This window comes from Prinia subflava, chromosome 9 (genome assembly GCF_021018805.1).
Source record: "Prinia subflava isolate CZ2003 ecotype Zambia chromosome 9, Cam_Psub_1.2, whole genome shotgun sequence".
Lineage (NCBI taxonomy): Eukaryota > Metazoa > Chordata > Aves > Passeriformes > Cisticolidae > Prinia > Prinia subflava.
This window is the reverse complement of record NC_086255.1, coordinates 16,123,151-16,145,042: the sequence shown is the minus strand read 5'-3', so window position 1 is coordinate 16,145,042 and position 21,892 is coordinate 16,123,151. Positions and strand designations below refer to the sequence as shown.

The 21,892-nt window shown below is 42.5% G+C and overlaps 1 protein-coding gene across 2 annotated transcripts in view; it reads left to right on the top strand.

The window, feature by feature from the left end:
• Window positions 1-6,023: 6,023 nt before the first annotated feature.
• TBC1D12 (TBC1 domain family member 12) overlaps window positions 6,024-21,892 on the top strand; it is a 41,547-nt gene continuing 25,678 nt past the window's right edge. The window contains exon 1 of one of the 2 annotated variants that reach the window (XM_063405643.1): window positions 6,024-6,954. In XM_063405643.1, the coding sequence (XP_063261713.1) occupies window positions 6,158-6,954 (797 nt within the window). In that variant the 5' untranslated portion in view covers window positions 6,024-6,157. The remainder of the gene's footprint in view (window positions 6,955-21,892) is intronic. The other variant, XM_063405644.1, reaches the window with a different exon arrangement.

Sequence of the window (21,892 nt, the reverse complement as noted above, 5' to 3'; positions counted from 1 at the left end):
GGGGACAGGTCTCTTTCAGTTCTTCCTTGATGCTCCATCTATGGAAACAATTGCACAGAGAAGTGGAGGCAGGATGTATGATTGGTTCTTAAGACCAAGTCAGGATAAAATAAGTTATGCCCTTGGAACTGAAAAATGAGAAATGTTCCACTGTCACACTATTCAGCCACAGCCATCATCTAATAGCTCCATTTATAGCAATGTTGGATTGGGACACTTCACTGAGGAGCATAACATGAAAAACTTTATAGAATAATTCAGCAACACAAGCTCTCAGTGCTGTCTGGAAAATAGCTCAGGATATGTGTAGGATGCAACACTGCATAATTAGAGGGTGGTATTTCTGTGTAGTAAATATACACCTCTTCATTTTTTTTTCCTCATTTCCCTCATTCCTGTCCATCCGTGGTGGCAAATATTGTATGTTCATTTGTACAAACAGACAAACATTTCTCAGCAAATATAATTTAAAAATGTCCTTAATAAATAATACACTTTAAAAGTTTCTCCCCTTTTGCACTGCCTGTGATTAGTCCTACTGCTACTGGCTGTGCCTGGCTGCAGCATTTCCTGAGGCATTGTCTGCCAGTTTAGTGCAGTTTAAACACACAGCAGTAAATTGAACTTTACCCTTTCCAACTTTCCAACCACTCCCTCTTATTCTGTTTGCCCAAGATAAGGGAGACTTGTTCTTTTAAGGGTAAACTCCTTTTTTACTATTATTTAGGACCTGGTTCAACATTCCCAAGCAGTACTTTGTAAACTGAGGTAGCTTCCAGCTACTTATTCCTGCATCTATATCTTCCAGCTTCATGTGCTGTGAGACCAACAGAATTGCTAGGATGCCACTATTGTGTTAGGGACACTAGGACAGTAATGTCAAAAAAAAATTAGGTTATTTTTCATCCATGAGTAAAATCAATTTTCATCAATATTGTCACTGAAAACTGTTCACTCATTTCCTCTTGTACATTCTGTGACAATTTCTTCGAATTTCTATGAAAGGTTTGAAAGCTTCTATGCTGGTCATGTCTCAAGAAAATAATTTATAATAAAATGCAATTAAAAGTTTTCATCCGCAAATAGTCCTAAGTCCATTTCAGTTCTCATGGAGTTCAAGAGGAAAGACTCTTTCAAATTTCATCTTAGTGGACTTTTTTCTTGAAGGACTTCTCTTGCCACTAAATTTATCAGACAGAATTTGAGATCACCCAGGACCTGATACTCAGTCTTGGCAACATTTTAGAGTCATGCTGTATATTCATACAAAGCATCTGTATGTTCAGGGCAGATTAAAATCAGATCAACTAGATTATTCCTAACTATTTAATGTGAATTTATTTTATGAAGGGGATGTGTTTGGAGAATGCAAAGACAGACTCTCATAGCCCCCAGTGTGTATTACAACATTAATTTAAAATTTTATTACAGAATATAAATCAAATATGACTTGGCAAAAAAAATTCAAGAATAACTTTTTTTCCTGCTTTTGCTTTATCAGCCATGGAAGTGATTTTATTAGTATTAATGACACAGTAAGCAATCAGCACAAGACTGAAGCAGGAATTTGTCGTAATCACCATAGGGGAGGACTAACAAATCTTTATCAACAACAGATTAACTTTAGAAAAGTAAACACTCTCATTGCACATGACCATATATATTGGTAGGAAAAGTGCCAAATAAAATCCCTGCAGTTGAATGAGCTCTCAAAAACTACATACTGCTGTAGGCTAAGAACTGCTGCTATCCTGCCTAAAAAACAGAAAGTTTTAAAAAACCTTCAAAACCAATTGAGACTGAATATATGTGATTCAAAATTAGTGGATGGAATATGTAACAGAATAATCGTTCTTGGTCCTCTAAACCCCCTATACAAACCCAAAAGAGGTAGATGGAGAACAACTGGCCAGAATGTTCTCAGGGAAAGGAGTAAAGGGCTCAGATCTCCTCCTCATTACAGTGATTCCCCTTTCACTTTATCCCAAAAATATGCCTCCTAACAATCCAGAGTTATTGCCTGAGCAAGGGACAATCTCAGGCTGAGAAACATGAGGTCCCATGTTGCCTGTTGGCACTTGTTCCTTCTCTTCTGCTTCATCTGTGTCTGTTCTCTGCCCATTTTGATGCATCTCCAAGGGTGAATTTGAACAAAAAGAAGGAGAAAACTTGAACTCCGTGAACACATCATGAGGTTTCTGGCAGACATGGACAGAGACTGTGGATCAGGTAAGTAAGTATCTAATTGGTTAACTGGATATAAAGAGGAAAGCAAAAGACTTTTGGATCATAACAGAAGTGGATTTTAAATTTTTTTCATTCATTTCTTCTACACTCTTAAGAACCTGTGTGATTACAAATCTACTTTGGATGTGGTAATAAATATTTCTGGTTGTTTCTATTTTAACCTGGTTTCAGATAAGAATAATTTCCAGATAACTCTCTCCATATGGCTTTAATGACATTTAAACCAGGAGTGTTTGGATACATTGGAAACTTTGGCTTTTCTGTATTTTGATGGTGATAGCCAGAAGGAAACAGAAGTCTATATAGGTATGACATATAGGTATGTCATCTAATTTGCCCTGTCTGGCAGTGGGAAACCTGGAGGTTACATGAGAGTCTTCCAGTGACTGTCAATAACCTGGAAGGCTCCTGGTCCCTGACAGACCAATGACAACTACAGCTTAGCCCAAAGCATAGCCCAAAGCAGTGCTCAGGGTGGTTTTGGCACTGCTTGAACCACCACAAGCACACACAAGCAAAGTAATACAAACTGAACTGCCTTAATATAGGTATACAGCCTGTTTGATCCACAAGCAGTGTAATTTAATTCTAGGACTGCAGCAGGACTGGGAGTGCGCCAAGGAGAAGCTTTCAGTGTGCAGGAGTCTGCCAAACAACTTAATTAATTGTTAGTTACTCTCTGCTATGAGATCTTGTCCAGAGGGCTTTGTATTAAAAGTGCAAACTGCTATTAGTGGGGTGCAAGGTGTTCTTTCCAAAACAGCATTTCCAAAGCAGTGAAAACCTTGGGAGTGAACTGCCAGAGATCACACCTATATTGCAAATAGAAGAACATCCGAGGTTTTGGGAGCCCTAGGGTACAGCTCTTCCCATACATTGATTTGAGGAAGCCATTCCATATTTTAATTACAGAAGTAATGAAACAGCTCTGAGAAACCATCAGCTACATATTGGTTATGGGTGTACCTGTTAAGTGGGTATTTCAGTTAGGAACATCAATTGGCACAAGAGTTAGACTAATATTTGAGTCCTTGTCCTTTTGATAATGAGAAGTTGGTGATGGGCATTGGCTTATTAGTTGTACAGTTTGTTGTTTGGGCTTTTTTACAGACTAGTGCTGTTTCTCAGTCTTTGGGAACAAATTATAAATCACAGTTTCCTCATTCATAGTCTGCTATTTAGTCCTACTTCTTCCCTGTGGGTTGCTCACAACATTCTGCAGATTACATGCTCATCCTTGCTCATTCAAATAAGACTGAGTTGAACTGCCTGAACACTTGCCTGACAATGGGAAGTGCTGACTGAATTCCTTGCTTTGTTTTGCTTGTGTGCACACCTTTTGCTTTAACTGTTAAACTATCTTTATTTCAACCTATGGATTTCCTCATTCTTATACACCCCCATCCCACAGGGAGATTGAGTGAGTGCCCGTGTGGGCCGTCATTGCTGTCTGAGATTAAACCACAGCACTCCTGGAGGTGGATGCAAATTCTATGAACCAAATTGTCTTATTTTGTGCAACAAAATGTGCTACCTTTAGGAACCCCTGGCATAATTACCAGCTATCCCTGCAGCACTTACTGAAATCACTTCACCATAAGCCAGCCCTGCGTTACTGCGTTATCCTCAGTGCCAGTCTTCACTTGGCTTAGCTTGTTTAACATCTGGTACTGCTTTGCTGCATTAATGAAACCATTGAAGTCTGTTCAGGAGTGACACTGCCACAGAGCATCCCAGGTAAACAATGCACACTTTGTTGAGAGTGAACACAGACACTCTCTGGATCTGAGTGTTTCCTTAAACCTGAAATCCTCACTGGTAAAGGCAAGAGAGCCTCCGTGGCACCCGGGATGTATGTGCACTCAGCAGGCAGAGTGATCAGCCTGCACATGTCTGAGATGACCCCAATCACCGTGTAGAACAAAAAGCCTACCCTCTTAGTTTACAGCAGAAACCTTAATTAGAAAGATTTAGCTAGCAAAAAAAGCTTAATTAGTTCATCTTTGTTAACGGTTTCTTTTGACCAAAGTAATGCACAAAGTGCTCTCACAAGCAGTTCAGCTGTCATATCCAAAGGATAGGCAATCCTGGATATATTTATTGGGCAATTTTGCAAGCAGCTGAGGTCAGTGATCCCTTATTTACAGCACAGCTGTAGCTGGGTGAGGCTGCATGCCTGCTATCAAGATAGTCAAATCAGATTTGAGATCCCAACTACTTGCCAGTTACTCAAGTCAAAAGGGGTGAGGTCAGACTTCCTTCTTGCAGGTATAACATCACTGTCACCCACTGGACCTCACAAGTACACTTACAAGATTACAAGAAAATAAAAAGCCACTATTTTTGATTAACTTGAGCAAAGCTCAGACTTTATATTGCAAAGTGCTAACAGGAAGTCACAACGCAATGAAAGGCATAAACTTTTTATTTAGGTGAAGAATCCCGGCTTAAACCTTTCTTTCCAAAATGCTCACAATTTTTAAGGGGGAAAAAAAAGAAAAGCAAACTAAACAGAGGCTGTTCTTTCCCCGTGGTGGATCACACCCCCCTCTGGGCATGCTCCTCTTGCCTGCCTTTAAAAGCAGGGCCCCCCACCTCACTGGAACACCTTGGAAGGTGGGGTTGTTAAATGGAGCTCTTCTTTGGCCAAGGATTTCCAGGAGAATTGCAGTGCCCTTGCTCCGAACTGTGAGTAATTTCTGTAGGAATGCACAAGTACTCCGTTGGGTTGGGGTGTTGTTTTGTGTGTTTGCCTGGGGTGAGGGGAGGCCTACAGGAACAGGTATGGGACCTATGCTGTTACTGCTTTTCCAGGCACTTGAAGCCTCTTGCCTCTTCTTTTGCGTGTGACTTGTGGCCTTGCTCCCTTGCTCTCCTGCTGGGCCGAAGGGGCTGTAATAGCTTGTTTTTTTCGCTGAGAAACGTGGTGGCAAACACAGCTGATGGGACGTGTAAATGTCCTCCATCCGCCTGCCCAGCGTTAAGCTGAGGAGTTATGACAGCCCACCCCTTGCTCAGGAGAGGATTCATCCCAGGATTTCTAAGTGCCGACCTCATTTCCCTTTTCTCCCTGCCCCGTTTCCCCCAAAGCTCAGGTAGGTCCTGTCTCCTGCAAAAAGCGATTCTGCCCTGCCCGTCCCCCGTGCCCACAGCTCCGCCAACGCGGGGACACCGCTGCCGGGGCCCGGGGCCCTCCGCGCCCGCCTCGGAGCCCGCGGGGCGAGTGTGTGCGGTCTATGTGCGGGGCGAGTGTGTGCGGTCTATGTGCGGTGCATGTGTGCAGTCTGTGTGCGGTCTATGTGCGGGGCGTGTGTGCGGTCTATGTGCGGGGCGAGTGTGTGCGGTCTGTGTGCAGTCTGTGTGCGGGGCGTGTGTGCAGTCTGTGTGCAGTGCGTGTGTGCGGGGCGTGTGTGCGGTCTGTGTGCGGGGCGTGTGCCCGGCTCCCGGCGACCCGGGACCGTCCGCTCGATCCCGGCAGGAGCGGCTCTGGGGCAGGACGGAGGGATGAGGCCGCCGGGCTGGGCTTTCTGCAGCCGCGGCACATCGGCGGAATGCGGTACAAGCTGCGCGCCGCGAGCCTTTAGGTGCAATACGGTACGGGAGGCGTGGCTTCCACAGCGCCTCCGGCGGGGCGGGGGCTGTCTGGGTGGCGTCTCTATGGTTCCGGGTGCGGCCCAGCCGGCCGGGCGAGCGGGCGGGTGCTTCCTGCCCGGCCTCTCTATGGTGGCTTTCCGGGGGGAAGGGCCGCCGCCGGCGCCGCGCGCCTGCGTGTGCCGGGCCCGCCCGCCCCCCGCCGAGGCCGCTGCCCGACGCGCAGAGCGGCGCCGGCTGCCAGCGCTCGCGGCGCCGCCGGTGCGGAGGAAGGCGCGCGCCCCGGCCCCCGCCGCGCCCCGGGGCTCCGCGGCGGCAAATGGTGGGGCCGGACGATGCCGGAGCTCCGGGCGGCGCAGCCGTGCTTCCCGCGGGCCGGCAGGAGGCGGCGGAGGAGGAGGCGGCCGAGGAGGAGGAGGACGGGGAGCGGGATGGGAGCCGGGGCTCAAGCCGGCGGAGCGGCGGGCCGGGGCAGGAGCGGCTGCTGCAGCGTTACCTGGCGGCGCTCGGCCCCGCCGCGGCCGCGGGTGGGAAGCGCTGCCCGGAGAAGCCCGCCAACGGAGCCGCCTGCGCCGTGGGCCCCTGCGGGAGGATGACCAACGGGGACGTCGGCTTCCTGCTGCCGCCGCAGGAGCCGCCGCCTCCTCCGCGGGCAAGACGGGATGAGCCGGGGCCGGAGGAGGAGGAAGCGAAACTGCAGAACGGGGGCTTCCTCCCCTGTCCGGCGGGAGGCGTCCCCTCGGGAACCGCCTTGGAAGAGCCGCTGAGGAGCTGCCGGCTGCGGAGCGAGGCGGAGCGGCGCGGGGGGGCGGCGGCCGAGAGCCCCTCGCCGCCCCGCAGCCCGGGGGGAGATGCCGGCAGCCGGGCGCTGCGGACCTGCCGGGACCGGGCGGAGCCCGCCGCCCTGCCCGCGGCGCCCCTCGGCTTCACGGACGTGAACCTGAACTCCCGCAACACGTACGAGGTGAGCCGCCGCCGCAGCGCCCCGGAGCACCTGCCCCACGGAGGGACCGCGCCCGCCGAGCCGGCACCGCCGCCGCAGGAGCCCGCCGAGAGGGCCCGGCACCGGGTGGGCATCGCCGGCGCCGGCAGCAGCTTCGCCGAGTTCTTCACCAGGTAAAGGAGCCGGTGGCGGGGCCGGTGAGGCGTCCCCGGCAGAGCCCGGGGCGAGGGGGTGCCGGACCGGGTCACGGGCGGCCGTGGGGTCTGCAGGAGCATCTGGGCCAGCAGGGCCTTGCTGCGGCTCACACCAAGAGCGAGTCTGACCCTGGCCGGCTCTTTCGCTAGCAAGCAGATACTTTCTAGGACAGGATGGAGGCTTAGGACGTGACAGTAAGGTGGTAAAGGCCCTTTTACTGCTCCGACCTACATGGACTTCAAACTGGAATTTGCTTCCTGTACCAGGGCATATCACTGAATGATCACAGTGGTACTCATTAAACCTCTTGGAGAATAAAGCCAAAGTTGTTGGTGTTGGAAACTCTTTTCAAATCGTCGTGGAAATGGCAGTGTTATAAAACATTTGCCACTTGTTGCCGATGTAAGTAGAGTTTACTTATTTAGTGCAAAGTGGGTTGTTGAAAATTTCAAGGATTAGGCTTTGTGCTTGAATTGACTTCTGTTGAGTTTCTAGCACGAAACCGAAAGCTGTGGGACATGCAGCTTTGTCGCCTAGGATCTTTGTTGTGTTATTCACTCTTTAGCATACTCACAGGAGGGTGCAGCTGGACTATAATAATTTATAGCACACTTTGTATTACCTTTATTATGTTTGAAGTGAGGAGTTTTAATTTCCAGCAGTTTTTAGTCTCCCAAACCGAGGGGTTATAGCTGTTGTTCAGGTCAGTCTGATAGGACAATAGGTCTCTAAATGTTTTAAGATGTCAGAATAAGATTAATAAATTAACTGAAGGATTGAGATGGGAGAGATTTGATCCCAAATTGAGAAATGGGCTCCCTCTGCCCACTCCCAGGAAAGGGGAAGATGGGTTCTTGAGGATAAGGATAGTAGCAGCTGAAGAGTTTGGTGCACCCACTTTGTTTCAGGGACGGACTGAGAGATGTCCTGCTATTCCTACTGTTCCATATTAGTGTTCTTCCCTCCCATGCTTTTTTTCTTTTTCCCTGTGTTATGTGGACTGCAGTATATATATGTAGGAGAGTAGCTCGGTTGGTTGGAGCATGGTGCTGTTAATGCCAAGGTTGTGAATTCAATCCCTATCTGGGTCATTCACTTCAAGAGTTGGACTCGATGATCCTTGTGGGTCCCTTCCAAGTCAGAATATTCTGTGATATTATGTTGCTTTTGCCTCACTACTTGAACGCGTCGACCAGTAACATTTGTATTGTTGCTTTTTGTTTCAAATCAATAACTGATTGAAATTCTGGAGCATTTTCCTCATAGATGCTGTGCTTTAACCCCAGGTGGCAACTAAGCACCATGCAGCTTCTTGCTTACCCCCCTCTTCACCCCTGGCCCCAGTGAAATGGGGAGGAGAATCAAAAGTAAAACTTGTAGGTCGAGGTAAGAAAAACTTGGTAATTTAAACAAAGTAAAACATAATAGTAAAAAATAATAATATAAAGAAAAACCCAAGTGATGCACAACACAGTTGCTCACCAGCCATTGATTAATGCCAGACCCTGTCCCCAGACACTTATCAGCCCCTTCTGGGTAACTCCCCCAGTTTATGTTCTGAGCATTAGGTTTTAGAGTGTGGAATCCTTTTGGCCAGTTTGGATCACCTGTCCCAGCTATGCTCCCTCCCAGCTTTTTGTGTACTTCCTCACTGGCAGAGCATGAGACACAAAGTCCTTGACTTAGGATAAGCACATTTAGCAACAAACAAAACATCAATGTGTTATCAGCATTGTTCCGGTACTGAATCCAAAACAGAGCTCTGAACCAACCACTGAGAAGAAATTAACTCTATCCCAGATGAATCCAGGACAATAGAAAAGTCTGAACTTGGTGTGCAGTAGAAGTTGTCAGTATACACTAATATTTACTGGTTTTAGTAAAGGCCTTGGGTAATACATGAAAATGTTTAATTGCCTCTATCCTGACAAAAGCTACTAAAGACACCTCAGTGAAAGAATGGCTCTCAGCAAATCCCATTTCACAGTGCCCAACTGGCCTCTGGTGCATTTGGCCTGGTGAGCAATACTGGCTACCTTCAGTTTTGCCTATACATCCATAGAAGGGCCTTAGTTACAGCTGATTTAATCCTGTCAGCCAAAAGGAGATTGACTAATGAAAACTTCCAGTGTTTTTCTTTAAAAACAAATTCACACTTGTCTTGCTTGCTAGTTTGGCCTCTAGATACATGAATACTAGAGTGGATAATATCCATTGTTATGAAAAGTGGTAATAAAACTTTTATAGTTTTTCAGTAGTAGTTCTTGTCTTCTGAACTGATATTTTAAAAGCTTAGACTTCTCACTTTTATTTTAAACTGCTCAGATTCCTTCAAAGCTGACAGTTGCCAATGTAAGTGGGTTATCCTGTAGCTCTTAAAAAGAGGATGCCAGTAATGAGAACTGAAATGGTATAAAAAATTGTCCTGTGTTTGAATGTTTGTTGCAAATCTACTTCCTTGTGAAGGTCTCAGGAGAAGGTTGCTTGTATTTTTGAGTGTGCACAGACTCATAAATCATGTTGCTCCCAGAGTTTGAGTTACACTAAGTGGCTGTGTACCTGAGAGAGGACAACTCATTTGTGTGTCAGAGTTTGTAGCTGCTCACAGTGTACAAAAAAAGAAAAGCTACTGGATGTGCTACACAGGAAGTCCAGCAGCCTGGAATATCTCATGTGGGCTGTTTTGTGCTTGTAATGCTCTTTGTTGAGTTTGCAAACTGTCTAAAACTTGGTATCTCCCATTTTGTTTTTCTAATAGTCATAAATATATGGAAATTCTTCTAAAAGTTGGACATTTCTTGCCAGATACTTAATAAAAGAGAAGGCAAGGGAGAAGTCCTACTACCTTCAGCATTATTGTGATTGCTGAGGCCAAACAGTTTGATCAGACAGATCTGGGTTAGGAGGCTGCTGTTTCCAGCTGTTCCAGCTTGTTCCCAGCTCTTCAGTTATCAAACTGACCTGCTTCATAGTTCTTTGAAATAATCCATGTTAATTGTCTGTCTTCATTCACTGAACCAGAGATAAAACTGATGAGGTGAGGGAAAAAGCAAGCAGCTGTCATCAGATGCATCTTATCCAAACTCTGTGACAGGGAGAGTGGCTGTGTCCTTGAGACTGTCATTAATAATTACTTAGAAATCCTGGGAAAGTTTGCATTGGTACTAGAACCCTTTTTTCAGCTAAGTATTAGGTATGATATATGGCCCTGGGATCTTAAGTTGTGTTTGTGCCAAATCATTAAGCCTATCAAATCAGTGCTAATAACTTTTAACTGAAAAATAATTGGTTTTGCTCTACATCTTGTTTCTCTCCACATGTGAAGTGGGATGCCACGAGTAGATCAGGATGTGGAACAGAGTGTCATGGCAAGGAAAATTGCATGGTTGTGGTCACTTGTGTCCACTGTGCTACTGTTTTGGTCAGAGCAGTAAATGGCTTCTTGGAAGTCACCTGTCACTGCTTTGTAGTCCTGTGTATGATTCATAATGAGGCATTGTTTTTCTGGTTTGTGGTCTCTCACAGCAGTGTGCAAGGGTAATGCTCTGTTCTTGGGCTACTTTTGGGTAGCCCCAGTGGGTCGCTGTTGGGTGCAGAATGGTTCAGTGAGCAGGAACATTGCATGGACAGTTGAATTAAAGCCATGACTTGAATTAAATTGAATTAAAGCCTTGACTGCAGTATGCTCTAAATGTGCTGCTTTGGGGAATAGAGCAGAACAGAAAACCAAAAAGGTCAAGCAGCAGCAAGTAATCTAGGGCCAAGATAAAGACTTGGTGATTCTGTAGCTCTTCTAAAGATGAGTTCTACTTCATAGTTCTATAGGTAGGTACCAGGCGTCTTTTCAGCTTGTGTAGATATCGTACCTTTCTGAATTGTGTATTTGCTAGACAAACGTAGGTATCTGGTAGTTGACAAAGTTTCTTATTCCTGGATTCAAGGCTTACTGTTGATAACAGTGATATTTGCTTTTTTTGTAGTAGAGCACAATTTTCCCAAGTACTTATACAATACTGTTCCAGTATTCACCTAATATACACAATGAAATTAATTCACAACTGCTACTTCTTGTAGGTCTTTGGGGTGTGCTGTGTGAAATGAGTGTAGGGGGTTAGAAGCATGTATGGCTAGTTGGCACGCATATTCTAATGGAAATTCTTTACTCTCATACTTCATTCATTGCCCAGAGTGGCTGTGTTTATTGTCCACAAGTTTTGAAAAATATTGAGGAAAATATTGAGGAGATGATGGAAAGTTGAAAGAAGTCAGTATTTGTAGGCACAAAGCACTAGGAAATCACTGAAGCTCACATCTTTGTCTCCCTCATTGTAGACACAGCCCTGTGGTTCCATGAGTAGGTAGTCCATCAAAAACTGCTAATCTTGCATTCACAAATGTCCTTGGCAGAGACTGTGGAGGGTTGCAGGGAGGTTCACTGAGTATTGTTACTGCTTACACAGTAGTGTCTCTAGCTCTGTAGTTTATGTTTCAATTCATTACTAAGTAGCACTTGCAGCTTTTTGTGCTACTTAGGCATCTACCTAGCTGGGTCTTGTGAAGGTTTAGTATCAGAATCAATGTTTCTCTTAGAGAAAAGCTCTGCATACATAAATAATCATGAAACTTCAGGGGATGTACGGTGCACCTATGGAGAAGAAATATGTTTGGTGGACATTTGATCAAAAATTAATCAAGTGAGAATGAGCTGTCCTAGTTGTGATAGGTTTTCTAAACCTTCCATTCATATAAAGATGAGAGAACAGACTGAAGGGGTCACTTCAGGGTGCTTAATTTCTATTCTGGTATTGCCTGTGCCTATATTTTGATCAGATCTTACTGAAAAAACTTGTGTTTTATTTTTGACTTTAGTGTTGTTTTTACTTTGTCCAGATAAAAAAAAAAAAAAAGAAAAAAAAAAAAAGAAAAAAAAATACATCTGAAGGATACACTGAAGGAAGGATAATTAGAGAGAAGAGTTAAGGGAATTGGTAAAAGCTTCCCCCAGAAACCACGAGGGCACCCTTCTCTTTTCTGGTTTTGGTTGCAGTTGTTTTTGCTTTCTGTAAGTTATCTTGTAACCTAAGTGAACAAATGGATACATATAATTGCTTTGAACTAAAGCTGACTGGAGAAAGTAAGCAAGGGTACCTGGACCCAAATCTGTGGGCAACTTCAAACAGTACTCTTTTTTCCTGAATTAGAGACATAAATAACTTGATAAAAATAGGAAATGTCATTCATGTTATTCAGTTGAGAAGTTCCTCTGTAGGTTCTTCCTTCATATTTGCAAAGAATGATTTATTTTGTGAAGTTGTGTTGACATGTTGGCCAGTTTCTGCCTTGCAGTGAGTGTTTCACCATAGATAAGATGCTATGCACCCATAGAATCAATTTGGTTAGGATGTCTGTTGATTAGCAAATCAAAGTTCAATTTCAGGAGTTCAAGCAGAAGAATGTTATGTTGATTTAATTCTGCATAGGTTTCAGAAGGCCACGTTGCTCCAGCTTCTGTCTGCAGCAAGTCTTTCCCCAGCTACTCCCTCGAGGAAAAAAACCTGGCTGAATAGAGGTCAATTCTAAAAGCTTAGAGCCATATGTATAGTCTTCATCAATCTATAATGCCTAAAGTATTATTAACAACTTTTCTATTCTCCTTGGTGTATAGCGTAATGGACAGTATTATATTCTACATTGGTACATATATTTGCACTGGGAGTTTTGTAATCCTAATACGAGTTTTCATTAAGTAAATTCTCATTAAACTAATGCAGTGGGGTTTTTTGTGGGGGGGATGTGTGGGTTTTTTCAGGCCAAACAGCTTAAATTGCTGTTTTTGTGTGCAGCAAGCTGTTGGAATCATGGCTTGTTTGGCTGAGGAGTGTTCTACTGAGGCATTTAAACTTCATCTGAAAGCAGCTTCTCTCTTCCTGCCCCTTCATTTTGCAGAAGGCCTTTTCATTTCTTGGTCTCTTCTGCTTATTTGAGTTCGCAGGGTTTCTTACAGAGTATATTGGGAGTAGTGTGACAAAGTGAATGGGACCTCTCTCCTGAATAGGTTATGACTAAAAGAAGAATGTTTTACATGGGAAATAACAACCAAAAGAGATCACTTAAATCACAGCTGGCCTCTAAGAAAGTGATAGTTTTTTTATGCTTTTGCTCTCTTGGCTGTTCAGTTATTCATTGGGTTATTTTGTCCTGATTGCTTAAGAATGAAAAAGGAGTTGAAGGGTTTTTGGTTGCATTTCATTCACATGGATGCAAAAATTGTTACTCCTGTCTTCAATTTCTTGGAACCATTGAGATGTTTACGATATAAAGTCTGTCCTTTTTTAATGATAATTGGTCTTGTTTTTGTTCATCTAGGAAGGGACTAAGTTTGTTGAACTGGGTGGTTGTCATTGCTTTAAACTTTGCAGCCTCTGTGTGTGCATCTGTCTTTTTATTATTGCTTTCTAAGGAAGTGAAGCGTGGTTTCTGCTTCATCTCTCTACTACTGCAGCCTGTTACCCAGGTTCAGTCAAACCTCTGAGTTCGAGTGAGCTCCAGCAGAAAAATGCAACAGATTTTTGAATGAAGTCTGAACACAAGGAGAGCCTGCAAAAGAGACTGATAATTTGGCTCTGTGTTTTCAGAAACCAGTCAGCTGTACAAGCCACCTGCAGAGCATTTTGCTTCTGGCTCGATATTGTGATAACAGTGTGAAGAAGAGTGTGGATGTTGTGTGGGTGAACTTATGACTTCAATTAGTAGAAAACTAGTTTTCGTGGTCATAGATGAGTTTATTCTTTCAGAACTTCTGAGAGCCAAACATTCTGGTGTTCTTCTAAATTCCTTTCCTGCTTTCTTATGGCCTGACTGAAAAGAATAGCTGTAGCCTAGAGGAGTACTTTCCTACATTTTTTCTCTCTACTCCAAGGTGCTCCTTTCTTAAGAAGTTATGTTCAGTTTCCATTGTTACATTGGGAAGTTCTATTTAATGTGCTCTTGGGCAAGTGAAAGAGTGTCTTTTGATCATGTAGCATAATAGAAGCTCCCTTGTTGGCTCCCCTTGCCTTGACAGTCGTTGCTCTGAACTTCCTGAAGGCCAGCTGTAGGAACAGGCAGTCTAAGCTTGGCTGTGCTCAGGCCTCAGACCTTGCAAAGCTCTGTCCTATCTCTATTGCTCCAGTTGCCTAATGCATTAGTGAATGTCTGCCTTGCTGCTGGGCAGTAATGAAGCAGTTTGTATGCCACATGCCAGAATGCTTTAAAACTCCATCCACTTGCTATCAGAGGTATTTGTGTGATTGGCATCTGTCTGCCTTAGGTAGCTGAGGGAACTGGGGTGGTTTAGTCTGGAGAAGAGGAGGCTGAAGGGAGACCTTGTCACTCTCTGCAAATACCTGAGGAGGTTGTAGTGATGTGGCTGTCGGTTTCTTTTTCCAGATATCCAGTGATAGGATGAGAGGAAACAGCCTCAAGTTGTGGCAAGGGAGGTATAGGTTGGATATTAGGAAAAGCATCATCACTGAAAGGCTAGTCCGGCACTGGAACAGGCTGCCCAGGGAAGGACTTGAGCCACCATCCCTGCAGATGTTTAGAAGTCCTGTAGGTGTGATACTTGGGGACATGGTGATCCTAACAGTGCTAGGTTAATTGTTGGACTCAACTATCTTAGAGGTCTTTTCCAACCTAGATTATTCTATTGTTGTAGCTTTTTCTTGTAAACTGTGATTTGCAAATTGCTTGCTGTTCCTCAAATTCTGTAAGTAGCAGAGTGGTAGATTGGAAAACTTCTTCCTCATTTTTAAAAAGTTACAAGGCAAAACTGAATTAAATTAGTCTGCTCCCTTCTCACATCAGCTAATAGATCAAAAATTAATTCTTGTGTTCCATAGTATTTTTGCAATTGATCGCTGAAGCGATGACACAAAACATTGTGAATTGCCAGTTGCAGCTGAGTGGGATGAGTGACTGCAGAAGTACAACAGTATTACCTTGCTTGCAGTGCTGCATTGTGCAATCAAGTGGTTGACAGGCTCTCTGTCAGGCACCAGAAAGGAAAAATATTAACTGAGGTTTAACCAGGCTGGTCAGAGTTGCAATCACCCCTGGGACAGTCTTCAAAACAAAACTGTGCCCTGTGTTTGAACTTACAGTTCACAGACTTGTAGGCCATGTCAAAGGCTGGAAATCTTTATCACCTTTGTCTTGAAAGTACACATTGTGTAGAAACATTTGAACTACAGGTATAGTGACTGCCCTGATAAAGCTGATGAGTTTTGCCTTAGCTGAAAGTGAGTCACTTCTAGTACAATTTCAGATGGTTTGTTTAGTTAAGTTGTACTTTGTGAGTTATCTTGTTGAGCTGATTGAAGAATTTGCTATTGTCAGGAAACAAAGGAAATGTTTCATCTCTGCTTCTGGTATTTATGATCCTCTGTGAGCTGCTGTAGCTCACTCATCTGGAGAGGGAAAAAATGTTGATGGTTTTCCGTGGGACTAGAGAGTTGGATTGACTTGCAAGCTGCAGAGAGTCTTGGAACTGATGTAGCAGAAGGGATTGTAGGACATTACTTATGCAAGGAAGAGAAATGGGCTTCCCCATCATGTGGGTTTGTGGGAGGAAGGGGTCTTGTTCCTCTAGCACCATTCTGCTTGGAGTATGTTGCTCATTAACTAGTTGTGACTTTGCTGGAGTAGATATTTCTGGCCATACAAAAAATACCAGAAAATACAGGTATACAGAATATCTGGTCAGCTGGTAAAGATTCTCCACTTCTCACAGCTGTGATCTAAGACTTTGTTTTAAATACTGTGGGCAAGTGACATTTGATCATTATTAGGGAAGATTGACCATAGTGTTTGGTGTAGTATCAAAATGGCTTTATAACTGCCTGATCAAATGTGAAGATGATAGAAGTCTGGCTTAAAGCTCTGTTTTGCTACTTCACTCTGAAAAGCAAAGGCTGATTCTTTTCCTTTATTTGTATTAAACCATTCTGAAATTTAACCTCATCAGTTACCTTGCTTATGTGTCTGCTTGTTTATGTGTTTTTGAATGCCTGAACCGCTTGTCAAGCTGACCTGTGCAACAGCTCTTTGTTAGGAGTATAATGTAGTGTGGTAAAATGCTGTTTATCAGTGAGTGTTCTGTACAAAGTGTTCTGTAATACTGCTAAACACTTTCAACTCTTAAAACTTCCCAAGTGTTTGTGTACCTGTAGTAAAACTGTTCTGCTAGCAGAATTTGTAAAGCTACTTTGGGACTGGTATCCACTAGGAGCTGGATAAGAGAGCTGATCTAATTTAGTCTCATCAGTGCAGTTCCATGATGGTTCTGTCAATCTTTCCATCCTCTCCAAGGTGCCAGAAGCCACCTCCTTCCCAGCCTCTCAATCCTTAGCAGCTAATCCTTGACTGTTCATTAAATTTCATGTATACTTAATTGTAGCCAAGGCTCTAGGTGACCACTAATACAAATGGACACATCGTATAAAAAAAATATACTACAAGTTTGGCCTTGCTAAAGACGGTTGTTCTGTAGGATTTTTATGGTGGCGTGTTGGTTGTTTTTTTTTTTTTTTGTGGGGTGGTTTTTTGTTTTTTTTTTTTTTTGGGGGGGGGGGGTGGGAGGGGAGAGAGGCCAAAAGCTTGCTTGTATAGCACTTAAGACTGCAGGTTTAGAGTATTACAAACATTGACGCTTCTTTGGAGAGGGTACTTTGGGATATTCTTTGGGTTGTCTTGGTGCAGAGAGAAAGAGGAGGTCTTTACATCTGGAAGGGGCTCAAACTAAAAACCTCCTGTAAAAAAATCTGTGCTTGGGGTAATAAAATTAAAAGAGAAGCCTGTACCTAGCTGCTGCTTGCAGCAAAATGGTGGAAAATGTCAACTGTAAAAATTGGTTGGATCACATCTCTTCCAATATAGGGCAGAACTTTGAAACTTGTGCTGAGATCAATCATAAATGTGTTGGATCAAAATGGGCTGACATTTGAAGCTCCTGAAATTAAAAATGCAGAATGCTGGTTGCTCTGCAGGCTTTGTAAGTGGCTAACCAAAAAGGTTTTATTTCCTTTCAATGATTCATTATTTATGCTTGGAGTTGAGTTACCTTTGTTTCTGCATGTAAATTATTGAAAAGTCTTGTTTAAAGAAGAGGGGCTAATTCTGCTTAATAAAGCAATGTTTTTTTTGTCTGCTGTTATTTCCAAATTATTACACATGAGACCTTAACAGAATGGCCAAGACTTGAGTATGGAGAAGAATTCTGCTGTGTTCTTAAGCAGCTTTTGTGTTTTATGCCTGGTAAAGAGATGCTAATATGAATGTAATAGTTCTTGTTAAGTACTTGGCTATAGTCATGGCAGAATATGGAATTGCAGGCTTGTAGAGGTCTTCAGAATTTGTTCTAAAAGTATGGTTTTAAGTAAAAACTACTCATTTTAGTGTTTTCTGTCTGTAAAAATGTATCTGTAGCAATTCCTGGAACATGCCTCTTCGAACTCCTTACTGATATAGCTTCCTGGATAAAGGTTGTTGAGTAAATAAGTAATTTCCTTATCAGCTCGTCTTTCAGCTAATTCAAATTGCAACAAGTTTCAAACATACACCTATTTTGTATGCCTGTGAAACTTAATAAAAATTAGCATGGGTTGGAGCAAGAGCAGATTGCATGTACAAGCAGAACTCTGTTCTTTGTGGAGATGCAAAATCCGTTGTTTTGTAATACAAATGCAGTTTTTAATGAATGTTGTTACTTCATTCCTTTTACATGTTCTGAGGTTTTATTGGAATCAGTGGATTTTTAATGTTATTGCAGAGAAATTTAACTTCAGGGCTTTGAACTGCATTTTTGTAATTATATTAAAAGCACAGAGAAAATGTTACCTTTTTTTTTTGTCCAACTCAGTGCTCACTTGTAGCATTACTTCTGTGCTGGATTTCCCTTCCAAGCCTTTGTGATTCTGTGAGGAAAAGCTATATATGATAGAGTGAGGATGTTCTTGATGGGATGTTGATTCCTTCCTGTTTGTGTGTTGCTTCCCTGGATTTAAAATGATGCAATTGCCTTATGCAGTGTTTACTAACAGGTACTAGAGGCTTAATCAAAAGGAAAATCTAATCAGCCCTCACTTCCTCTGTCAGTTCTTGTGTTCAAATCTTGTTTTCTCAGCATAACCACTTCCCTGTTAACAAAGCTCTTGAAAGATGGATGCAATGAGAAGAAATGATTGATGATGGAAAATGACACTAAGCCAGATAGTCCTGTGTAACCTAATAGTCAGAAAAGATTGTGACAGCTAGCTTTTAAATCTAAAAAAAGTAACTTCTACTATGCTTGAGGTCTCTTTTTGGAACTATTTTGTTTGTAAATTAATGAATAAACATTTTGAGCAAGCTCAAAGTTACCTTGTAAGGATGAGAAATCAGAGAATAGCAGTTAACCTTCCAGCATTGAGATATAAACACAGCATTAATTAATTTGTAAAATAATTCTAAGTTCTGAATATCTTATTTGGAAAGAAAATGTTTGTTTGATGCTGCACTATATATTTGGCAAGGATGCCCACAGTTTAGTGGTTTTGTTTTGGGTGCTGGGTTTTTTTCCCCCTGTTTGTTTGGGGTTTTTTGTTTTGTTTGTTTGTGTTGGGTTTTTTGGGGGTGTGTGTTTTGTTTTGTTTGGGTGTTTTTTGTCTAACATAATGCAGCATTTCAAATTAAATTTATTTGTATATTAGAGTGAGCAGTAAGGAAGCATACTTTCCTCATTTATAACAGTAATGATGATCACATGGTTTATGCTCTCCTCTGAGACCACTTGAATTTTGTCATTCTTCTGTAGTGCAAGATGAATAAATTAGAGAGAAGTAGTCTCATTTTTAGCATGCTTTATACTGATATTCATCCTAAAAGGCGCAGGTGTAACATCCAGCACCTGAAATCTGCCTGCAGATTGCTGAAGGCATCAGAATAGGTACGTTTGAGCCTGTGTATGGAGTTCTAATGATTGGCTGGGAAGGAAAGCTAGTTAAGGTGTTGCTGGGGTGCACAAAGCAGTGGAACATTGATAACCTGGTGTTTGTGACACACAGTTGTACAAAGGGAAGATCCATATATGTCATCTTTGTTGAAAGAACTGTAGCAAAACGATGTTAGCTTGAAACTAGATTCGTTTGACATTTTGATCAAACAAAAGATTCTTGTCAGACTCTTGTGCTTGTGGAGAGGTGACTCAATCATCCCTAGAGGCAGAGTACTGCAGATGTGTGACCCTGGAGCCTTTCCTACCTGCTGATGTTCATGGTTGCTGCTGTTCAAAGTACTGCAGCTTGCTTTGAGTGGCTGTTGTGCAAATACAGCACAGTCTGGTTTTGGAAAAAAATTAAGATCAAGGTGGAAGTAATTGTCTCATGTTTTCCAGTAACTTCCTCTAAATCTTGGAAATCTGTCATCCTCTTGGACTGACCTATAGCTAGCTTGGAAATCAGAAGTTTTTTGTGATGAGATTTTTTTGGAAGGGGAGGAGAAGCCAAAACCCCAAAGTAAATAAAAAATTCACTGAAGTATCAATTTCCACCTATCTCCTTCTGAGACTTAATTCTAATTGCCTTTAGACTACACTAATTAATCGTAAATCATAACAAAAAAGTGAGTTTGAAAGCAAAAGCAGAATGGAAACAAGCAATTTCATTGTTAGAACTTAGTGTTAATGTCACCTGTAGAAATGGTTAACATTTTTGAATTGCTGTACCACCAGTATGGTGAAACTTGCACAGGCTATCCTGGGCACAGGCAGGAATAGTTGAAGCAACACTGTTAAAAGTCAGGGGAAAACCCACCAGTGATATCGGTCATTGCAGCTGTTGGAGTTCTGTGATCACAGCCCATAGGTTTTTGTTTAGCGTAATCAAAGCCATGTTAGCAATAGATGTCTTGGTCTGTGCCAATAACTTCTCATTCTGCAGCACTTCATTTAGCTTTAGAGCTCTGCAAGGCACCTACTGAAACATTTTGGTGTGTCATTTGAGAGTGTTAATATGTGTTATGTAAAAGAAATGGGAAAAAAACCCCTTGCCGCTTTCCCCTGGGCTTTTGTAAACCAGAGCTTAAATCAATGAATTAATTTAATACTTTTATCCCATGGGTCCTTGCAACAGAAAGAATTGTTCAGTTCTGAAGTGTAGGCTCTTTTATAAGGAATTTTGAGGTTTTCAAATGGATTTTGAGATTCAGTACCAAAATGCTATTGACTTTTCAGCCATTTCAATAGTTGACTCTTCCTGGGACCAGTGAGACTCATGAATATTCTAAGCAGCAACAAATACATCAAATCTAGTACAGTTCCTGCAGTTCAGTGAATGCAACTTTTAAGCATTCACAGATGCTGTTCCTTAACAAGGCTTTTGTAAGGCTTTACTGCTGTCAAGAACACGTCAGATGTGATACTGTTAGCTGCCAAAACAATGTATTAAAAAGTGTCCTTCCATCTTCATCTTACTTGTAATCTCTCATTACTTTATTTTGTAGTAGAATTCCTATGTGAAGTTTATTCTGACATGATATAAAGTTTTACCAGCTTTTTGCCTTCACAAGAAACAGACTTCATTGAATTTGTGCTAAATAGAAGTAAAACTTCTTTCCTTCCAGACTACATTCTAGAAGATTTGTTTTAATGTTTTATTTGTTTAAAAAAATGAGAAAATAAATCTTGTAAAAGCCACGAGTATGCCTAAATCTTTTGTATAGAAATACTAATTTAAAGCTTCTGTATGTTTACACATTTTTTTCCTTTTAAAAGTTTACCATCTTCCTGGTTAATAATGGACCAGCTTTGATACAGTGACAGGTTGCCATCAGTTAAATGCATCTTTCAGCTACTACATATGCTAGAAGCAGTGGAGTTCCACTGCCAGGTAATCCTGGTGATATTCCATAGTATTTACAGAGATTGGATGGTTATTGCTACCCATGAAGTCAAGAAAGGTACTCCAGAATGTACCTTCCTGCATATGTGCTTCTGGGGGAAAAAGTCTTCTCTAAACAAGTTCAAATACAGCTGTTGCAGATTTAAGGGCAAGGCTGTGGAGTGGTGCAGAGTGACATACTGTCTTTGGAAAACTTCTGTCTTGTTTTGTTGATGCTTCTTTGAATGCTCCTCCTTCTCTCGTGAAGACAATGTAAAGAAGCACTGTGGAAAGTGTCCTTATGAAATGAGCCTTTGTTATTTACATAAGCACACTTTTTTTTGTCTTACTGAGTGGATCTGTTCATTTCACTGATTGTGTGCAGTCCTGGGATTGACGGAGGGATGGTATTTTTTTAAAGGCATGGGTATCATGGCTAGGCTTTTTCACTGGTCATCGTTTCCAGGCTATATATGAAAACCACTCTCTTATAGCATCTGAGCATTTACTTTGCTTCCACAGGGATGGACTAAGAAATTACAAATTTCTCTGATGGGGACAGAGTTGTGGGATGTGTGGATCACAACCAATGCTTGCTAGAACAATATGTGTTAATTAAACTATTATTAATAGTAACTACTTGATTCCATTAATGGCCAACAACTACTGAAACCATGCAATCAATTATTCCCAAACATGCTTTCTCAGTAACTGGGTTGGAACAATATCTGGGAGACCTCTACAGAGGTGGCACAGTGTACTGGGGCACCAACAGGTTCTATCTGGGCATTCCAAAAAACTCTCCCAGTGTTCTCTTTCACCAGGTGTGTGATGTAATCCTGTACTCCCTGCCTGCCTATAGCAACTGCTGTTTTCTTTAACACAGTCTTATAAAATTTTTTTTACAAGCTGTTGATGATGGTAGTGTGTGGCAGTGGCCTCAGATGGAGTGAAGAGAGTCTTGGTGTTCTGGGTTTCTTGATTTTTCCTGGATTCCACAGGACCACCAGTCTTAAGCTTATCA